This window comes from Ruditapes philippinarum, unplaced genomic scaffold (assembly GCF_026571515.1).
Source record: "Ruditapes philippinarum isolate M1 unplaced genomic scaffold, ASM2657151v2 ctg9023_1_1_1_1, whole genome shotgun sequence".
NCBI lineage: Eukaryota > Metazoa > Mollusca > Bivalvia > Venerida > Veneridae > Ruditapes > Ruditapes philippinarum.
The window spans coordinates 56,782-77,887 of NW_026854505.1; the positions used below are offsets into that span (position 1 = coordinate 56,782).

Consider the following 21,106-nt stretch of genomic DNA (forward strand, 5'->3'; position numbering starts at 1 on the left):
TCGTGTGAATATAAATAATATATTAATGTATATGTAAATATTTTTGTTTTATATTTCTGTTAAAAACATATAGAGAGGAAGATACTTGAATATATAAATGTAGATCATTCCATAGTGCATAGCTTTATTCCTATAAGTTCTTTTAACCTACTTTGTATCAGGTCTTGCATGTATTTGGTTTGTATCAGCAGTTGATCATAGCATATATGTTTCATTTTTCGGTAACAATAGGATATTGAAAAAAAAATAGGAAGGAGTCAATTTTTTGCAAAGATTACAAACAGGTGCCTCCCTGGGAAGGGGTCATGCCTAACCAGCCCCAGTCCTCTGGATTCACGAATTTCTTTTTTTTTTCAAATCGCAATCGTTCAGTACCCCACCCCACATGGTTAATGATTAAAAGATATTGCTTTGATTCCACATTCCTGTATTTTTGACGAGTCTTCTGTTGCAGGATAGGTAATCTGCTTTTTCGTTTTTGCATCATAAATGATTATTTATAAGTGAAGTTTGTACAAGCATTATTAAGAAGGAAATGTGTCATGCATAACAAATCTTGCTCCGTTCTGCTAAATATCATTATCCTATTTTATACTTATATTTTACGGAACGAAACGGAATCCGATTAATAGTGTGTTGAAAATACACAACGTTGAATGTAATAGTTTATGTTAGCTTTAATTGTGTATGATATTACATATCATATTTGGCAATAATTTATTTACGATTATTATTAATAAACTTTAGAATTTTATATATTTATAAGGAGTGTACTGGATATGACGCCATTCGATATATATTAAAGAGGTCCAGATATTGCCAAAAAGATTAAATTGTTCACTCATATTTCTTTCATTTTTCAGTTTTTATGAATAATAAATATTATGATAATTGGAATTCCTAGATTGAATATAAGTCAAGAATATTTTTTAAACAGGTTGCATGTAATAAAGTCATGTATCTGTAAAAATACCAAGATGAAAAAATACCGGAACAGCTGTTTTCAGTCTCGAAGATTTTATCAAAGGTGGGTATTCAGACGGTTCAGTTAGAAAAGCCCTAGACTGACTGTTCGCTCGGCAGTTTTAATATATCATTAAGGAAACATATTAGTTAAAAAATGCCGTGCCCTATGTGGTGCCCCAATGTTTGTTCCGTTCCGTTTCGTTCCATTCCTTTAAGTATGAATAAAACAAGTTTCACAGAATATATATCATATTCTCCATAGAAATAAACCAGGACTGACAAAAGACGGAGAGACAAACAACAAAAACAACACATAATCATTTGTTTTCATAAGGATAATATATAGCAGAATGAACAACAAAAAATATCATTAGATTTTCAAAGACAGACGGACAGACAGACAGTCAGGTAGATAAACAGACAGACAGATAAATGCACAACGAGACAGACGGTAAACGTACGGGCAGACGGACAATAAGACGTTACATATACTATAGTACCGAAACTTTATAACTTGTCATCATGTTTATCTGTGTACAATAAATAACATATTTTCATAACATGTGACAAAAAGCAACAGTTACACCGAATACAGCTCTTCGTCAAATAGTGGACTATAATTCAGTGAAAAACGTACGAAACAACTATGAATAGTGCGCTTGTTGGGACACTATCTGAAAGGATCCCTATGCTGACTTGTGGACCTGGAATTTATGAAGATTATGACCATTGGGTCAAGCCTCTCCCCGATTTGTGCAAAATGTAGCAGGGATGCTTATCATTACATTTTTACTGGTAGAATCTCATTTTAAGTATAATATATAAACTAAACAATGAATGTTTTTTCTTTAGCCTTAATTATACATTGTCTATACATTTGGTATCTTTTCAAAATCATTACGCTGGCACAACTGTTCTATTTATAGTTACAGTAAGCATTACTGAATACATTATTTCATGATATTCATGCTAGTTATACATGTCATGTCTTATGTAAAAGATTTATCTAATAGAGGGCTATACAATAAATGTTACTTAAAATACTTCAATATATTTGTACAGCTAAATATAGATTCTTGGTTTAAACAATATTTATTTCTACATCAATATTTACAGACAAGATTACAATATATAAATTACATTTAGGATTGAGTAGAAGCTTAGAGCTTATATGAATCTCTCTCCTGTAAAAACATATCTATAATTTATTTTAGTAACAACATGACATAGCAAAAGTTCATTGTACCTGCATTTAATTCCTTCCATATATTTACAATATTTAAATAATTTCTCGACATGGGGGAAAGGGAGATAAATAGACAGAAAAAAGAAAAAAGAGATCAGAATAGAGACAAAAAGTGGAGTAAAGAGGGGGGGGGGTCACTGTAATATAATGGAAAGTGTAGGTCCTATTTAAGAATATTACAAGAATTATTTTTTTTATTTACCAAGTATTGACATTTTAAATGATTTATTCATAAGTAATATAGTAATAAGTTTCCTTGTGACAATATGCTATAATTATTATAGCATATAATAAGGAAACACATAAAACAGAGGCTTTGGCAGCAAGATAAGGGTAACTCTTACTAAACGAAATGAAGAGCGCCCTTACTTGCATAATACCTTGTAAGTTTATTACAAAGTATCTTAAACACATAGATAAACAAGATATTCCAGATTCCATATTCAATTAACAGTTCAAGTTCATATTGTTAAAGCGTCTGCATGCATACTCCAGTGCAGAATTGTTACCATAAAAATATAGATTCTTGATACTGTTTAACACATTCCTCTCTTTGTTATTAATTTTTTATGCCAAGAAAGCCTGTGTGCTGCATCCATGAACTAAGTGCAAGTGAAGGCAGTTTTAGCATCTTTTTCTTAAATGAACAATTGCCTCAAATTAATTCGTATCATTGAACCGTTTTCATTGACAAGATACATAACACAACTAATAAAGTTTGCTACATTACCTTGTTATTAATATTAGGTTTTGCTCATGTTCAGGTTATTATGCAACGTTTCGCAATTGTACTTTTCTACTTATAACAGGATTATAAAAGACTAATTTGTAAATTAGTTTCTTTTCTTTGAACTAACATGTATTGTTATGTTACGGTTAAAAACAATAGGGCCACGGTGACGCTTGATTGCTCAGCTGGGATTATAAGGTCACAACTCTTAAATGCATTGGTTAGTAATAAGGTCACTTTCGACCCCAGCTGCATACGCTATAAGATATTTGTAGACATCCACTTAGAAGTGCTACATCACGCAGGAAATATTTAAATGTTCTTTACTATAGAAGTCTATATAATCTAAGTAATACACAATGCTTGGTAAATGATTTATACAACCATATTAGATAACCATAGGTTGATGTCATAGGGCAAACATCAGAAGTTTCGGCGTTTGAAGATCTTTTTTTTAAGGTTTATTTCTAGCTAGTGCAACATACTTCTACATCATACTGAAACATTTTACATACCTTTTTCCGGGTTTGATCAAAATCTACCTTTTTGCTTAGACGGGGATGTTCTTAATTTGAATAAAGAGGAACAAAAGTTCAACTCTGCTAAGGTGAACTAAAAGTTATTGTTACTTTTTTAACTTAACTTTGTTACTATTCGAAAGTTATAAAAAGAAAACAGAGCTTGGAGTTCTTTTACCAACAATTTATTGCTTCGCTAACGTTATAAAATACTAAACGACACTTTGTTACGTACATGTAATAAAATATGATAAACAAGATCAACAAGGAAAGGCGGCGTTCAATGAACGCAACGTACATGTAAGTTCTTTTAATTGGTCTGTTATGTATATATAATACTAGACTACACATTTGCAGGTTAATTCTTTTTATTTGTAATAACAAAGGTTTAAACTAATTTTCTTTTCCTAATGACAATATCAATATAAGTATGGTTGGATTATAAAACACTAATTCATATCTCTTCGCTGCACTTTGATAAGAATTTGGTTAAAGTCATCGTAAGTGTAAGTAAATAAAACGTTGACATCATCGGTTTCGTCCCAGTAGCTACACTGTTTTGGTGTTTCTCCTCCTGAAATATGAATAAATGAAACAATTTGTACATGCAAAAAATGCCGGCATGCCCGAATAAATGGCGGCCTGCATACCCGAATGATTGCCGGCCGGCATGCTCGAATAAATGAAGGGATGTCAAATAAATGCCACGTGGTCATCTTTATACTTGTTAACTAACTACTCTTCATATCTGTAAACAACATTGTCTGCGTTTAAAAAACATTTAATGTTAATTCTTCCGGTTTTGTCTTATACGAGGGTTGTTCAAAAAGTAATATGACTGCAGCTTTACTGCTCACATTTTTTAATTTACGTACACAATTTTACAAGAGACAATTATCGGAACAGGTTCTCTATATACAGTGAAAAAATCAATGCAAAATGTTAACAAATAAGATATCTGTGAAATTTTCAAATGACAAGGGGTAAGAAACCCGGCGCACGCTAACAATACAATAAATGACGTTCTTGGCGTCGTGAAATAAATACAAAATGTAACCAGCGTCATTCTTTCTGAAAATAGTGTCTTTAGTGCTCTAGGTGTCTAAATCATGTGACTATGACCAGGCTTCACATGTGGAGACGAAGAAAGGAAGAACGCGATCACAATTTCGTTCCGCTCCCACAAACAAATAATATAAAAACTTGGCTGATAGCCAGCCATTCTCTGCTTTTTGATATATTTTGAGTAATCTTGAAACTCAACAGGCATGGACTTAAATGTTAATGCAAAGGCGATTCATTATTCATTTACATATGGTATCATACATTGTAAAACAATATGATTTTACACAGTTAAATAACAATATGAATTTAATTGAAAAGTATTTTTTTCTACTTAGCACAGTACTCGTATATCAGGTATTTAAACAAAATTGGCGGAAATACTAATAATTATTACAGTTAATCATTATTATATTAGTTTTTTGAAAACACGTATTTCTGGACAAATACGATAAAAAAGTGTTTAAAACAAATATCTTTTATTCAATCCTTTGGTCAGAACTAAATAAGTAGACTCGTAGCAGACATAAAAAATGCCTGATAGTTCGCAATTCGTTTACCGTTGAACCTTTTGTAGCGCTTTTGCAATTGACGTCACTAACGTCCCGTCAATTTTCCGCTTTCATCCTCGCCCTTTCCTGTTTGTTATCTTGTATCCGCCGTTTTTGAATTGCTTGCGCCAGCTGAAAACTAGTGTTCTTATGGCAGGATGATTGTCCTTTGTTAATTAAATTATTTTGTATATATCTGAATGAGAATAGGTAATCTGTTGACAGCACGAATTTACAGTCATATTTTTACATTTAACGTGATGACCACTGCTGTTATAAACTAAATAACAAAATAGTGAAAAACAGAATCCCTAAAGAAAGCCCAACACGACAAAATTATAAAATGTTGCAGGCTCGGTTTGATTGAGCCAGTTCATGGACGGTAATGGAAAGTGCAAGTTACCGTCCACGCCCCCTAGCACCGGCTTAAGCAGAATTCAACATTTAAACACAAAAATGGTGAAATTTTAAATTCAAAACATCCGCAGATGTGTTCATACGGCAGTTATCATGGAACCTTCAATGTGACACAGTAGTGTCATTCCATGAAAAGCGGCGTATGGTCCCCAAGTCAAAGAATGCGTGTGCCCTAAACGAGAAAACAATGGGCGGAACTAAACAAAATGGAATTTTGAAAGGGGATCTGAGGTTATGAAGCCTGCATATCACAGTTAAGACGTCAAAAGACAAATTTAAAAAGCAGGCAACATATCCTAAGGGTGATTATACAGTATTCAAGTAGGACTACTGGAACCACCCAAATTGAAAAAGGCCAAATACAAGAAACTGAAAATACAATGTTAAATGTATACACAACAATAATGTCGTGTTCAACGAGCCATTTTATATCCGAATGACGTCAAATTTGAACATAATGTCACATAATTATAACTAAATCTGTTGATGGAATATATAGACAATCAGAGAATAAACTATAAATGAATTCGAAGTACAACGTAGCTTCAATAACTATTTTGATATGTTGCGCCGGATGCGTGTTACCATGGTTATTCAATATAATAGAAAACACACGTTTAGCAAAAGAATATTATAAATTTATGCTTAAATTGTAGAGAATATTTTACGATCGCTGTACATATGAAAATATTCTTAATTGAATGAAATATGAATATGCAAGACTCTTAATCCTTTTACTTTTTGAACAACCCTCGTATAAAGGGACATTAAGATCTTGATCTACATTAAAATATCTGTATCAGTGTATCACCAACAGTCTGTAACATATATGCCAAAACATTGATGTTTTAAACTCGTTTGTCATTTCACAGTGTTAGAAAGCCTTAATCAATGGTAGTAAACTACTTAGGTAATCTGTTTTACATAAACTGTTAGATAATGCCATCTTACATATGCTCTCATATCCTATTGTTGATTAAAAAGAATATTTATCTTATTTTCAATGTATGTTGACTGTTCGTGTAGTAAAGGATTAAATGTAGAAGTATTAACAGTTGTCTTAAATATCTAAAAGTTCGTTTTATTTGCATCAATCGCCTTTTTGACATGAAACTATTTCTGATGTTTCAAAACTGACCGTTTTCTCCATCCAGATTCAATGAATCGACAATCTCAATATTCCGCATCTGGCAGTTTGTCGAACAATATTCTTTAGTGTACTCCCCTGATCCTAATATACAGAACACGCAGCTTTTGTAAGTCTGACACACTCCAGGACATGTCTGAAATGATCATTTGATAACTTTGTATGCTTAAAGATATACAAATTTATTCAAAGTCTAAAGGTAGAGGCAAGTAAACCAAACGTAAATTGATTCGAATCTAAAACTCTTGGATGAGACATAAAAACAATAGAGACACATGTTTCTGTGACCGTGACCTTTATAGCATTATTAACGTGACTTACATGATAGCCGCCGTATGAACACATCTACGGATGTTTCTTAATTCAAAATTTCACCATGTTTATGTTAAAATATTGAATTCTGCTTAAGCTGTGGCTAGCAGGCGTGGACGGTAGTTTGCATATGACAATACCGTCCATGAACAGGCTCAATCAAACCCAGCCTGCAACATTTCCAATTTGGCCATGTTGGACTTTCTTAAAGGGTTCTTATTTTCTCTATTTTACCATCCATTTGCCCAGAAGAACATCAAGAACAAATACGATACTAAATTATATTCATGAATTCGAGAATCACGATTGATTTAGATAGATAAAAGAAAAATATCTACCAACAGTAGTAATATTCTGTTAAAAAGAGAGATAGAAACAGAAACAGTAGAAAACGACAATGAAAAGAGAAAAAACAGTTACCGGGCATTCCTCACATGTTGGCCCGCGAAAATACGAGTCTTTATCACACAAACATACGCCGCAGACACAGTTTCCCACTCCATTACATATCTGAATCATAAGATAATTAAAAAATGATTCATTATGACAAAAACAATGCCCATAACCTGCTTAGATAGACTTAAACAGCCTTTGCCTTTATAAAAGTTAAAAAAAAATCAGAAAACAACACCTGGCCTGCATTTTAGTGGTTGTTTAATCTTACTATTGACGCTTTTTGTGGTGCATGGAATGTTTAAGAATCTAGACACACACGGCTCTCACAGGAGGATACATATTTATGAACAAATAATAGTATATAACATTTTCAATTTCATTACCAGGTTTACCAGAATATATTCGGTGACATTTAGAATAAACTCAAGAGTTTATTTTACTAGGACTTGATTAAATATTATTTTTCATAATATATTACAATAAATTCTTTTAGTATAATATTCATATTGAGAGTATTATAAGAAATGTCAAAATGAACTATGTCACATGCAATAAATAAATCAAGAACAGTCTAACCATTCCATTACTGGCCATACAGGAATCAGATGATGTAGGACAGTCGCAAGCCTCACCGGTATAGCCGGGTTCACACTCACATTGTCCGCAAGAGCACCGCCCGTGTCCTAGCAACAAACAAGTTACAGACAAAAACACTGAATGTGGATAGTTTAAAAATCTAGGTGATTTAAAAACATGTATCATTACATCACATTTAGAAACATTCCAGAATATAAATGATTTCCTGCCGGTATCAACATGCAAAATATCTTATGTTTCTTCCAATACTCTGCACGTAATTTAAAACGTACAATTTGCATGCTAGAGATAACCTGCTTACAGCATAGTAGTCAGATTAAAGTTAAAGTAAAATGACAGCAATTAGCTGATTGATGTCTTCATTCCACTAAATACAAAATGATTCAATCGGCGACTCTTCCCTCTGTTATTTGTTGTTTTTTTTGTCGTTGTTGTTGATTTTACATCTTGATAACATTAACAACAAAGGCATTTGTTGGTCTAAGACAATCTCGACAAGTATATGCTTAACATATAATAGTTTCAGTTGACTCATTTAATGCCGCGCGTACCTGATTATAAGGAATATTGTAATAAATGAATTGATTACCTGCACATATCCGGTTATTACTGTAGGAACATGAGTAATCATTGCATTCACAAAACTGACCCGAGTAAACTTGTGATGATTGAGGCCGTAAAGGGTTACAACTACAAAACCCACAAATACATTCTCCTCTCCCAGAACACATTACTCCAGTTGTTGAATTTGGACTTATTGTAAAAAAGAGATTTTTATTTACATTAATTTATTGTGTTTGTTATTTCAAGTCATTTGTAATCTTTTTATGACAAAAAGTTTATAGAAAACCCAACAAAATCAGACACATATCGTTCCAATAAATAACAAGAAATTTAGAACGACACATATGCACCCTTTCTAGTCTTTTTGGCAATTTTGTTATAGATACTTGCCATTAATGGGTACATGGAAGTGTTCGGTTTTTGAAAAAGAAGACAAATAATGACCAACTACAATAAATGAAATGTAAAGACCTTGACCTTTGATCTAATGACCCCGTTATGACTAATCAATATGTGAAATATGAAGAATTTGTGATAAAAAAGTTTTCAGGGTAATGAGCGGAAACCATTCTTACATTTAAGACCGAATATCAATAAGGGACATCTACTAGTTATGACCAATCAAAGTGTGAAATATAAAGACCTTGACCTTTGAACTAATGCGCCCATTATGACTAATCAATATGTGAAATATGAAGACTTTGTGGTAAAAATGTTTTCAAGGTAATGAGCGGAAACCATTCTTACATTTAAGGCCGAATATCAATAAGGGACGTCTACTAGTTATGACCAATCAAAGTGTGAAATATGAAGACTTTGTGATATATAGTTTTCAAGATAATGAGGGGAAGTGATAAATAGTTTCAAAGATAATGAGCGGAAACCATTCTGACATTTAAGCCCCTTTGACTTTTGAACTAGTTACCCCGAAATCAAAAGGGATCATCAGATAATCTACCACATATGACCAATCAAAATGTGAAATAAGAAAACTTTGTTATAAATTGTTTTCAATGAACAGAAACCATTTTGAAATTTAAGGCGCCTGTGACCTTAACCTTTGAACTAGTAACCTTAAATCAATAGGGGTCATCTACTACATATGACCAATCAATTTGCGAAATATGAAGACTTTGTGATAAATAGTTTTCAAGGTAATGAGCAATATCCATTCTGATAGTCAACGTTCCTGTGACCTTGACTTTTGAACTAGTGACCCCAAAATCAATAGGGGTCAGTTATGACCAATCCGTATGTAAAATATGAAGACTTTGTGAGAAATAGTTTTCAAGAAACTTGTAAGGACCGGAAACCAGTTCGACATTTAAGGCACCTATGACCTTGACCTTTGACCTAATTACCCCCAAATGAAAAAGGGGTTATCTACTGGTTATGACCAATCTGTATTTGAAATATGAAGACTTTGTGATTAATAGCTTTTAGGAGAAGCTTTTCTAACATTTAAGGCCTCCGTGGTCATGATCTTTGACCTTATCACCCCAAAATCCACTTCTTATGACCAACCAGTATATGAAATATGACTTTGTGATAAATATATTTCAAGAAAATGAGCGGAAACCATTCCGACATTTAAGGCCCCTGTTATATTGAACTTTGACATAGTGACAACAAAATCAATAGGGGTCATTAACTAGTTATGGCCAATCAGTATGTGAAATATATTGACTTTGTGATGATAATTAGCGGAACCCATATGGTCTTCCGACGGACAGACAGACCGACCGGCATTAGCAAAACAATATACCCCCTCTTTTTCGAAGGGGGTATTATAAATATCATCGTAATACTATGAAATAATTTCAATTGCAGAGGTATAAAAAGGTGCAATTCAATTTGAGGCAAAATGAGGTAGTTCAAAACCTTGAGATAATTTTATTGTTTTACAACAAAATATAACTTGGTCAAGATAATTCATTGAATAATTCTTCAGTAATATCTTTTGATCAAATCACAAAATCGGATCTAAGCTACATATACTTAAATTATGCAGAATAAGTTTGTCAGCATGAAGTTATACACGATTATACTTATATAACTTGTTGCTTATTACTTTTCAATTGAAGCACTTCACGTTTAAACTGACCTTGTATTAAAAATAGTTATTTATGTTATCCCATAATTGCCAATTTCAAGATTATTGTCTTAAAATGTACTGTAGTACACTATTAGTTAACAGGGCTCCACAGTTTTGGGGAAAAGTGTTAAAAAAGTTTTTTTATAAAAAAAATATTTTTGACTGTTATAAAAATAAAAAAAAAGGGGTTAAACACGCAAATGGGCCCAATGTATTGTCCTTTGTTAAGAAAAATTACAAAGTCATTCTTGGGTAAATCATATAAAGATATATATCAAATTGCAGCTAAATGACATCACCGACATTATTGTCCACACTTAAACCGTTTTTGAACAACATATCGATATCTTTTTTTTTTTGCTGGTCGGACACAACCGTGGAACCAGTCCCCACTTGATTTTCTACAATTTGATATATAGACTAGTTTTATATGTTTTACATAAGAATGACTTTGCAATTTTCACTTATACTGGACTTGTGACATCATTCGGCCGATTTGGCGTGTTTTACCCTTAGTCTATATATTATATATTCAGTAGGTTTGTGAAAATGTTTACATCTACAAAACACCTTTCAAAAACACTGGATCCCAACAAGGATACAAAAACGTAGACGAACAATTAATTGGGAGAAAATAAACGTTCATACAGTGCTAAAGTATAAATACCCAAGTACTGTTGGCGTATTATGCCTTCATCAGGGGTGTATTACAAAACAAAAATCTCTATACGTGTGTACTGTATAGTATCAAATATTAAACTGAAACACAGTCGCTAGAAAGGTGATAAAATTGCATGGATTATGAATGGTCATTGTTGTTATACTTAACAAAATAATATTATAGCCCGAGGACAATGTGCTGTAACGTAGATATAATATCGAATCTTAGGGGAATTTAAACTTTTTTAACAAAAATTTAAACTACATGTATAAAGCCGTTTTGTATTTATTTACTAAAAAATAATGTCAGAAATTCTAATTTTCATCAAGTAAGATGTTTTATAAAGTAGAAATTAAATACAAATGACAATATATGGAAAGCTCCCAAGCACCAGGAAAGAGTGCCCTCCCCGGCACCGCCTGATTATTTAAGGAAGGTTTCAATCAAGTTGTCAGATATAGGCGAAAATTTCTGTTAAAGTTAGTCTCCTTCATTGACTCCTGATGGCTCAAGCGTATTAAGTCGGCGAATCCAGTATGTCTCACGTGATTTGCGTGTTACATTTGACCACTGCAAATGAGAAGGCAAAGAACGTACAAATGGCCGAAGATGGTGGTCGGCTAATTCTGAGATGCGTTCTGTTGGGTGACCGTTGACAGAAACAATGGGGCGGCCTGGGGTTCCCTCTTTGTGTATTTTGGGAAGAAGGTAAAATCTGCCAGTTTAAGGCTTAGTTACTATTAAGTAGTTTGCAAATGAGCAGGCAAAGCACGTTATATATCCAGTATATTTTTTTTGAATTACTTTTTACACTATCTCAACACTGTGCCGAGTCCTTTAGATTAATTATACATATTTCATCTCGAAAAAATTACAGTAAATAAGCTGACAGCCATCTCAGGAACGCTGTGACATTTTGATATATGCTCCGTGCCATTTATTAGAAAAAGCAAGTAGTTTATAAAATATAGAAATCTAACCTTATACACTGGCGCATAACTTCTTCTCTCGTCATTTCGGGCATGACATCACATTCACACGCCTTACCATAGTGACCTTCATCACATACACAGTCACCACACATGTTCGTACCACGATACGAACAAAGTTCACTAGAAAATTCATGTTCCTGGATCTAAGAAGCAATTATTAACAAGTTACTTTACAAACAAACTGGTCGAAAAAAACATATATGTAATACAATATGATACGTATTTTAGACTCTACCTTTGTTTTCTATATCAACAGTTTGTGTGACCGATCCTACATAAAACATAAATATGTATATTTATTGGTACTACTTTTTGACGAGTTATATAGTATGACAATAAAATTCGTTTTCACAAAAAAAGTTTTCAAACGCGCTTAGTAGAATTAATTCGGATGCTTATTTTTGGCGAAACATGTTAAACTAGACACTTACATGGGGGAGGAACTATTACATGAAGGATGGAGTTCTTATGGTAATTTGTCCGGAGTTCTGGTGAAAACTGTCACCGAGGTCGTCGTTAAACATTTGTATAAACTACAAAAACACTCGTCAAAAATGATAATTCTTATCTTAAAAAGTGCGTTTTAGGTGCTAAATTAAACTTTTATGATTAAGCTTGCCTAACATCTTGTATAATGTATCAAAAACGAATTCATATGCCATATTGCATCGCCTCTTGCTTAAAATCTGGTAGTTTTAAGTAAAATTTCCAATTTTTTTGCAAATTCGCACGTATTGACCTGTTTTTATCTGGTCTACATTCTTGCCATACATAAACATAAAGCCCCGGCTAACAAATTTATACCAGATTTTGTTTTTAAATGTCCTAGAGTTCTTGTGATAACTCTAAAGATGTCATAGAGTTCTTATGATAACTTTTGTTTCTGCCAGTGTTTTTCGTGCGCTAAATCACTGCACGTTTAAGCGCTTTTATATTCAATAAGGTTGTAAATCATTATGAAATATAGTACGTTCATCCTTTGCACAACTACGTGAATTAAAAATGTTTGTCTTTAGTGTCTGTAAAGGATAAACAGGTGATAAGCTGTCATCTACAGTAAATATTGAATAAGCGGTCATCCGCAAAACAAAAATGTCTCAGAACGTACACGTTGTTCTCAATTGCACATATTTTAAGCAATCACCTTTCTTAAGCAGCCGATATATAGTTGTGCTTCCCTTATCTAAGGGCATTGTAATTTTTATCATTTTATACCATAATAAACAAGAATATAACCAGGATAATCTCCCCATGTATGTCTCCAAAAAGTACGATACATGATAAAAACGCAACTGCGGTTGGCTTTAACTACCGATCTCTCGAACAATTTGCACAAACACAAAACATTATAAAACAATAACAACTGTTCAATTTAGATTTTGCCAAACCCTCTTTTAGGATATTGAATATCACTTATACCATTTTCATTTACAAATATTAACAATATACAGGCATGATAAGTATTGACAGAGTTATGAAAATATTTACATGTACATTGTATTTGATTTGTAAGATATGTTCTTTAAAGTTGCCTTTTTAAAAGATGTCAGAGAATTAGAAAAACGTATATAGATGGTATTCTATTCCAAATCTTTGCACCATTGTAACAAAAAGTCTTTTATAATGTCTATATGAAGACACTACTCTCAAAGCGCATTTTATCACTTTAGTCAATGCTGTACATCAATCCCGTTTCCAGTCTACGATATTTGTGTCAGCAAAAATACTATAAAATGAAACATTGCACAAGAAACAGGGGTAAGAAATAATATCTCTCTCTTGAACTAAAAAATACACTCGAAACCAACATTATATATCCTCATATTTGTGCAAAGGATGAGCGTACTACATTTCAAAATGAGAATAATAAAAAACGTTTAAACGCTCCGTGATTTAGCGCAAGAAACACACTGGCAGTAACAGAAGTTATCATAAGAACTTTATGACATCTTTGGAGATATCACAAAAACATCAGGCCATTTATAAAATCGGGTAAAAGTAAGTATGTTAGCAGGGGCTTTATGTTTGCAACTTTGCATATAATTTGGTAATTATGTATGGCAAGGATGAAGACCAGAAATAAACAGGTCAATACGTGCGATAATAATTTGGATATTTTACTCAAAACTACAAGATTTTAAGCAAGAGGCTATGAAAAATGGCCTATTAATTAGTTTTTGACACATAAAACAAGATGAAAGGCAAGCTTTATTATTAAAGTTTAATTTAGCACCAAAATCACTTTTACACTTGACGAGTGTTTTTGTAGTATATACAAAAGTTGTTCCGACGAACTCCGTGACAATTATCCCAATAACTCCTGACAAGTTATCATAAGAACACCATCCCTCGTGTAACAGTTACTCTCCCGTGACTACGGTGTCCGACATAGTGAGTAACTGTAGGGTTTTAACAATTGATAGATTCATTATCACTTACAGGACAGTCCTCACACTTTGGTCCTCTAAATGTTTCTTCACACACACACTCTCCACATATACAACTGCCATGTCCGTTGCATAGCTGCAGTTTGAAAGCAAAAAATATACTACAAAAACAAGTGAATGCTTTAAAACTTGTAATATCCCAGAAACAACCAAAACTTAAGCAATGATGTCACACTTCTTTCAGAGAAGAATAATTTGAAGATTAAGAAAAAAATTGAACTATTTTCGAAAACGTTTTTCACCGAATTTTTTCAATGAATGACTTACAATAAGAACATACATATGATCACAAAAGACGATACAACCAGTACAGAATGACCTTCAATCAGAAACATTCTATAATGCCACAGAAATGTTTAAAGTTGCTAAATTATAAGGTTAGGGTTAGGGTCATTTAAAAATAAAGGAAATCTTGCAGGCAATGAACTTCAGACAAGCTTAGTGACAAATACATGTATAGTAAAAGTAACATATCACAACATTTTGTTCGCTTTATTTCCTGACATTAACAACTTGAGCGCTATTTTGTGTGATGTCTGGTTTAGATTATGGTTTTGACTCAAATCCATACAACTACTCCATACAATATAAACAAAAACATTGTGATACCTCAGAGTATAAAGATCACTAATCTTAGCTTACCAATCCATTACTTGACTTGCACGTGCTCGTGTCTGTCGTGCAATCGCATGCCTCGCCAGAATAACCAGTGTCACATTGACATTCACCACAAACACATCGACCGTGTCCTATAGTAACAAATAAAATACATGTACAAAATAAAGATGAAATGTGCATTTATCACAGAATAGAGATGTGCAAATATAGAAAAAGAAATCCCCATAGACACATTTAAATACTTGGGGTAAAAAACATGACCAAAGTACCTTGTAGTCGTTCACCCGGTTGTGATTATTGATTCGAATTGACAAATAAAAGAATTTGATTCGATACAACAAAAATCGGAAGTAGCGAATAGTTAAATGACAGAAAGTCATATGTGGTCAAATATGTTTTCTTACCAGAACAGAACAAGGAAATAATTATTTCAGTGAAAGACGCAAGGACCAGTCTTCAATAAAATGAAAGGCACCGTATTGTGTAATTAGAAAGTTTATTCAATTCTATAATTTGATAGTCCATGTGTAACATTCAAATTTTCGATACAGATAAATAAAAGCAAAATTTAAAGAATAATTTAAGAAGCTTTTTAAAAAATAACAAAGTAAAACGCATGTATATACGAATGGCTTACAGTCGAACATCGGGAATTCATCAACATATTTACGAAACTTTAATTTGAAAATAATAAAAATCTGGAAACAAGTGATCCCTCGGAAGCATTAATCACAACAAAATTACAAGAGAACTGCAGACTCGGTTAGATTGAGTCTGTACATGAGGGATAATGAATACGTGCAACATCCCTCACGCCCCCTAGCACCGGCTTGAGCGGTACTCAATTCTCAACACTTAATAGTGCTGGCATCAATGATCCCGAAGGACCAGAAAAATATAACAACACTGAAGTGAAAACGATATTTGCCGCTGAAGTATTTAATGTTCACAATAATTTGAATAAATAAAATCAAAAACTTATATATTTGTGTTCTAAAAATAATCGGCGGCATAAGAGGAATTTTTGCAAAATTACCACAGAAAATGTGTGTTTTTTTTTGTTTTGTTTCTTTTTTGTTTTGTTTTGTTATCGAAACACGCAATTTTAATACAATTTATAGAACTGACGCTTCGATGTACTCATCTATTTGCGGGAAATGGTAAGACGTACATAACCAAACGTAATTACCCCAAACCCTGTTAACAACACATTTCCCGCAGTTCATATTTCAAGCTAGTGATGTTTAAAAATAGATTATATCGATAAATTACCATAACTTAGTTGAGAATTGGCAATAAAAAAACATATAGCTTCCTGATCAGTTTTCACGTAGATTGATTCAATTTTGAATAAGCTTTGTAGATATGTATTTTTTTCAAGAAATATTTACCTTTAATAAATATATGAAGCAATCAAAGTCAGCGACGAGTAGTTAAATGGGAATAACTTTCTTTTGAAATATGAATGATATTTCCGTGATTTTATTCGAGGTTTGCTTCAGGAGAAGACAATTTTATGTCCGTAGAGCATGAATATTAATACTCATCACAAAACAGTATCTTTATTGATCTCAATTATGTTATATGTAAATATGTAAAAATTTTATGTTCAATAAAATATGTTGCATAATTTTCAGTTATTATTATTATTTAATGATAAATGACATAAAGTATTTATGCCGGCATGATGAACAGTCCTAGAATATTGTGATAAGGAATCGTCAGTTGTTAAATGGTATTGTGATATTATATTGAACAGTCTTCATACTTGCTGGTATGTCATTTTAATATTGACAGTTTAGGTTCTTCAAAATTGGCATGATTAACAGTCCGAATGTGTACCTTTATGAAAAGTTCTGGAATATTAACAAAATGATTAGATTACCATATTAAGCATATGAATGGAAAAACACAACAGTAAGGATTAATGGCGCAATGGACAGATCTTCTTATTTTGGTAATAATTGAAATTACAGCACATTTTAAGAAAAAGAAATGAAACTAAAAGACTGGCACAGCCTCCCCATCAGTACATACAATTGATTACTATAAGTTTGATATTCTGCTATTTTTTCTATTGTTAAGTTGAGCTGAATTAACTATATACATGTACTTTATACACATATTTCAAAAGATTGACTGTTACAATGGTGATTGCCAATAGTTGATATTGGGAATGTTTAATCTGCCTAAAGTTTAAAATGATTGTTCCACTCTTTTTTTACAAATAAAACGTTATACAGAAATTTCGTTTGGCTTTAGCCATATTTTATCTTAAAGAAAGGTAGCCAAAACAAATATTTAATGATTGGACTATTTCCCTTAATGTTCATGTTAAGTAGCAGATGCACAAATTTTGAAAAGCAATTATTACCTCCACATAATTTGCCTTCATGTTTTGGACATGAGAAGTCGTCACATTCACAATACCGTCCGAAATAACCCTCAGTCATGTTCGATCCTCGTGAAAAACACTCGCATGACCCACATTTACACTCACCCCTCCCGTTACACGGCTCCGCAGAACCGGAGCTAGGAAAAAATAAAAAAATAAAAGAATGAAACAATTTTAGCCGAGAGAATTAACAGTTTTTCATTAAAACTTTGATTTCATACCAAAGTTGCATTTATATTGTTCCATTTCCCAAAATAGCTCATACATTAAATATCTCAGACAGGTTAAAAGCAGCATACCTCCAGATTCATGTAACTTTTCATGAAAATCTTGAATGTATTTAAAAGTTGTTTAATTTTATCAAGTGAACAAAGAAAGTAATTTTCACATTGAAAAAGGCACTTAAAATCCATGCAAGGACAAACAATCCTCACTGGGTTAGAACTTTGCGCAGTTGATATATGGTGATAAATATTGCAAATTAATTAATATGGCAAATAACATATATATCATTACTTGAATCTTTCTACTTTTCTTAAAAACTTAGTACATATTTATAGTCTTGCAATAGTTTGGCTTATCTCGAGGCATACGGCTTTAAGTTGAAAAAAGGAGATCTTTACTGGATACCTAGAATAGCGTTAGTTATGTTAGATCAATTGTAATTCTCAGACCTAAAGGTATTTTTAACACAGTTGCAAGATTAGAGTCTTTCATAAAGTGTCTTAAATCAGGCACAGATGAAAAACGAATTATATAATGTCACTACATTTTCCAAAATGAACTTCTCAATATCACGCACCCCTCCCACTTAAAAACCATGGTTTAAACAAATTCATTTTAGCTCGATTGCGACACAAGTTCTTGCAACTTATATTAATCACTTTCGAGTTCGCTTCCTTGAACAACCAGTACTTGTGTCAAATGAAGAAACATGGTCGTGCCCGTGTAGGGCTCGAACCCATGATCTCTGGGTTGAGAGGCAGACACCTTAACCACAAGGCCGCGGCTCCACTTAACCTTGACATATAAAATTGGCATGGCTTACTCAGTGCATGCGGCCATGGCTGTGTCACGATCTGGAATCCGATAATTGGCCTCGCATTCACACATGTCCCCATAGAAATAAGGTTCGCATTTACACGTGCCGCACGGGTCAAACATTCCACGATGGTTACACTGTGGATGTTTCGGTTCTAAAATCTAAATTGAAAAATCATTAAACTGGATCTGTGTTTATGAGTAAATAATAAATTTACTAAAAGCAAAATCTTCAACTCATTTTGTTTCATTCTGATATTAAAGAAAACTTTTTATGGTACATTATTTGCAAAATATACAACAATAAAAAAATTGAACTGTTTGTTACGTCCAGGATGTTTAACCACGTTGTCTATTATAAGGGTTACATATGTAGTAGTAAGTCATGGTTAATGGGGACGCCCGTATAATGTTTTTTTGGCAATAAAACTTCAGATATTTTCCTTCAATCTAATAAAAACCTGGTTCGCGCCACATCACTACACGTACAACGAGGAAATGTATAAGTTAAAAGTCTATGCTATATGTTTCGGCGAGCAAATGTTATAAATGAAACTGATTCATACGAATATCTACAAAACATAGCATTATTTTATTCAACAATTCAGTAAATTCAGTAATGAACGTACACGAATATAACATACCCAAATCAAGACTGTTTAATGTGAAAAAGACTCATCTTATAGTGTAACGCTATCATTTAGCGCGTCTTTACACAATGTTTGTAAAACATAAATGACGTCCCGTCAAAATATATTCATGAACGTGCAGTACCATATTACCGGAGTCGCTAAAGCAGTACGGGTATGTGATAAAAAATTTTACCATTTAAAACATATACAAATGTATTCAAAGTCTAAAGGTAGAGGCAAGTAAACCAAACGTTAATTGATTTGAATCTAAAACTCTTGGATGAGACATAAAACAATACTTGAAGTGCTACGAGACAGATGTTTCTGTGACCGTGACCTTTATAGCATTAACGTGACTTACATGATAGCCGCCGTATGAACACATCTGCATCTTCGGATGTTTCTAAATTCAAAATTTCACCATTTTCATGTTAAAATGTTGAATTCTGCTTAAGGCGGTGCTAGGGGGCATGGACGGTAGTTTGCATATGACAATACCGTCCATGAACAGGCTCAATCAAACCCAGCCTGCAACATTTCCAATTTTGCCGTGTTGGACTTTCTTAAAGGATTCTTATTTTCTCTATTTTACCATCTCTTTCCCTAGAAGAACATCAACGAAGAAATACGGTACTAAATAATATTCACGAATTCGAGAATCACGATAGATTTAGATAGATAAAAGAAAAATATCTACCAACAGTTAAAGTTCATATTTTTTTAAAAAGAGAGATAGAAACAGAAACAGTAGAAAACGATAATCAAAAGGGAAAAAACAGTTACCGGGCATTCCTCACATGTTGGCCCGCGAAAATACGAGTCTTTATCACACATACATTCGCCGCAGACACAGTTTCCCACTCCATTACATATCTGAATCATAAGATAATTATCAAATTATTCATTATGATAAAAACACTGCCCATAACCTGCTAAGATGAACTAAAACAGCCTTTGCCTTTTATATAAGTTTTAAAAAATAACAGAAAACAACACCTGACCTGCATTTTACTGTTTGTTTAATCTTACTATTTACGCTTTTTTGTGGTGGATTGAATGTTTAAGAATCTAGACACACACGGTTCTAACAGGAGGATACATATTTACGAACAAATATAGTATATAACATTTTCAATTTCATTACCAGGTTTACCAGAATATATTCGGTGACATTTAGAATAACCTCAAGAGTTTTTTACTAGGACTTGAACAAAATACTATTTTTTCATCATATATTATAATAAATTCTTTTAGTATAATATTCATACTGAGAGTATAGTAAGAAATTTATAATGAACTCTGTTGTCGTGTCACATGCGATAAATAAATCAAGAACAGTCTTACCATTCCATTACTGGCCATACAGGAATCAGATGATGTAGGACACTCGCAAGCCTCACCGGTATAGCCGGGTTCACACTCACATTGTCCGCAAGAGCACCGCCCGTGTCCTAGCAACAAACAAGATACAGACAAAAACACTAAATGTGGTTAGTTTCAAAATCTAGGTAATTTAAAAACATGTACCATTACATCACATTTAGAAACATTCAAGAATATAAATGAGTTCCTGCCGATATCAACATGCAAAAAATATCTTATGTTTCTTCCAATACTCTGTACGTAATTTAAAACATACAATTTGCATGCAAGAGATAACCTGCTAATAGCGCAGTCGTAAATTCAAGTTAAAGTAAAATGACAGCAATTAGCTGATTG

General features: G+C 32.9%; 1 protein-coding gene across 1 annotated transcript; it reads right to left on the bottom strand.

Annotated features, from left to right (window-relative positions):
- Positions 1–3,629: 3,629 nt before the first annotated feature.
- Positions 3,630–20,838, bottom strand: LOC132740299 (integrin beta-like protein 1; the record flags this gene model as incomplete). The annotated part of the gene is given in 12 exon segments (XM_060728177.1): positions 3,630–4,034; positions 6,629–6,773; positions 7,370–7,459; positions 7,922–8,028; positions 8,532–8,695; positions 12,243–12,397; positions 14,694–14,777; positions 15,344–15,450; positions 17,694–17,851; positions 18,763–18,917; positions 20,171–20,260; positions 20,732–20,838. Coding segments are annotated over 12 exon segments (1,487 nt in total), but the record flags the coding sequence as incomplete, so codon positions are not given.
- Between the last annotated feature and the right edge of the window lie 268 nt (positions 20,839–21,106).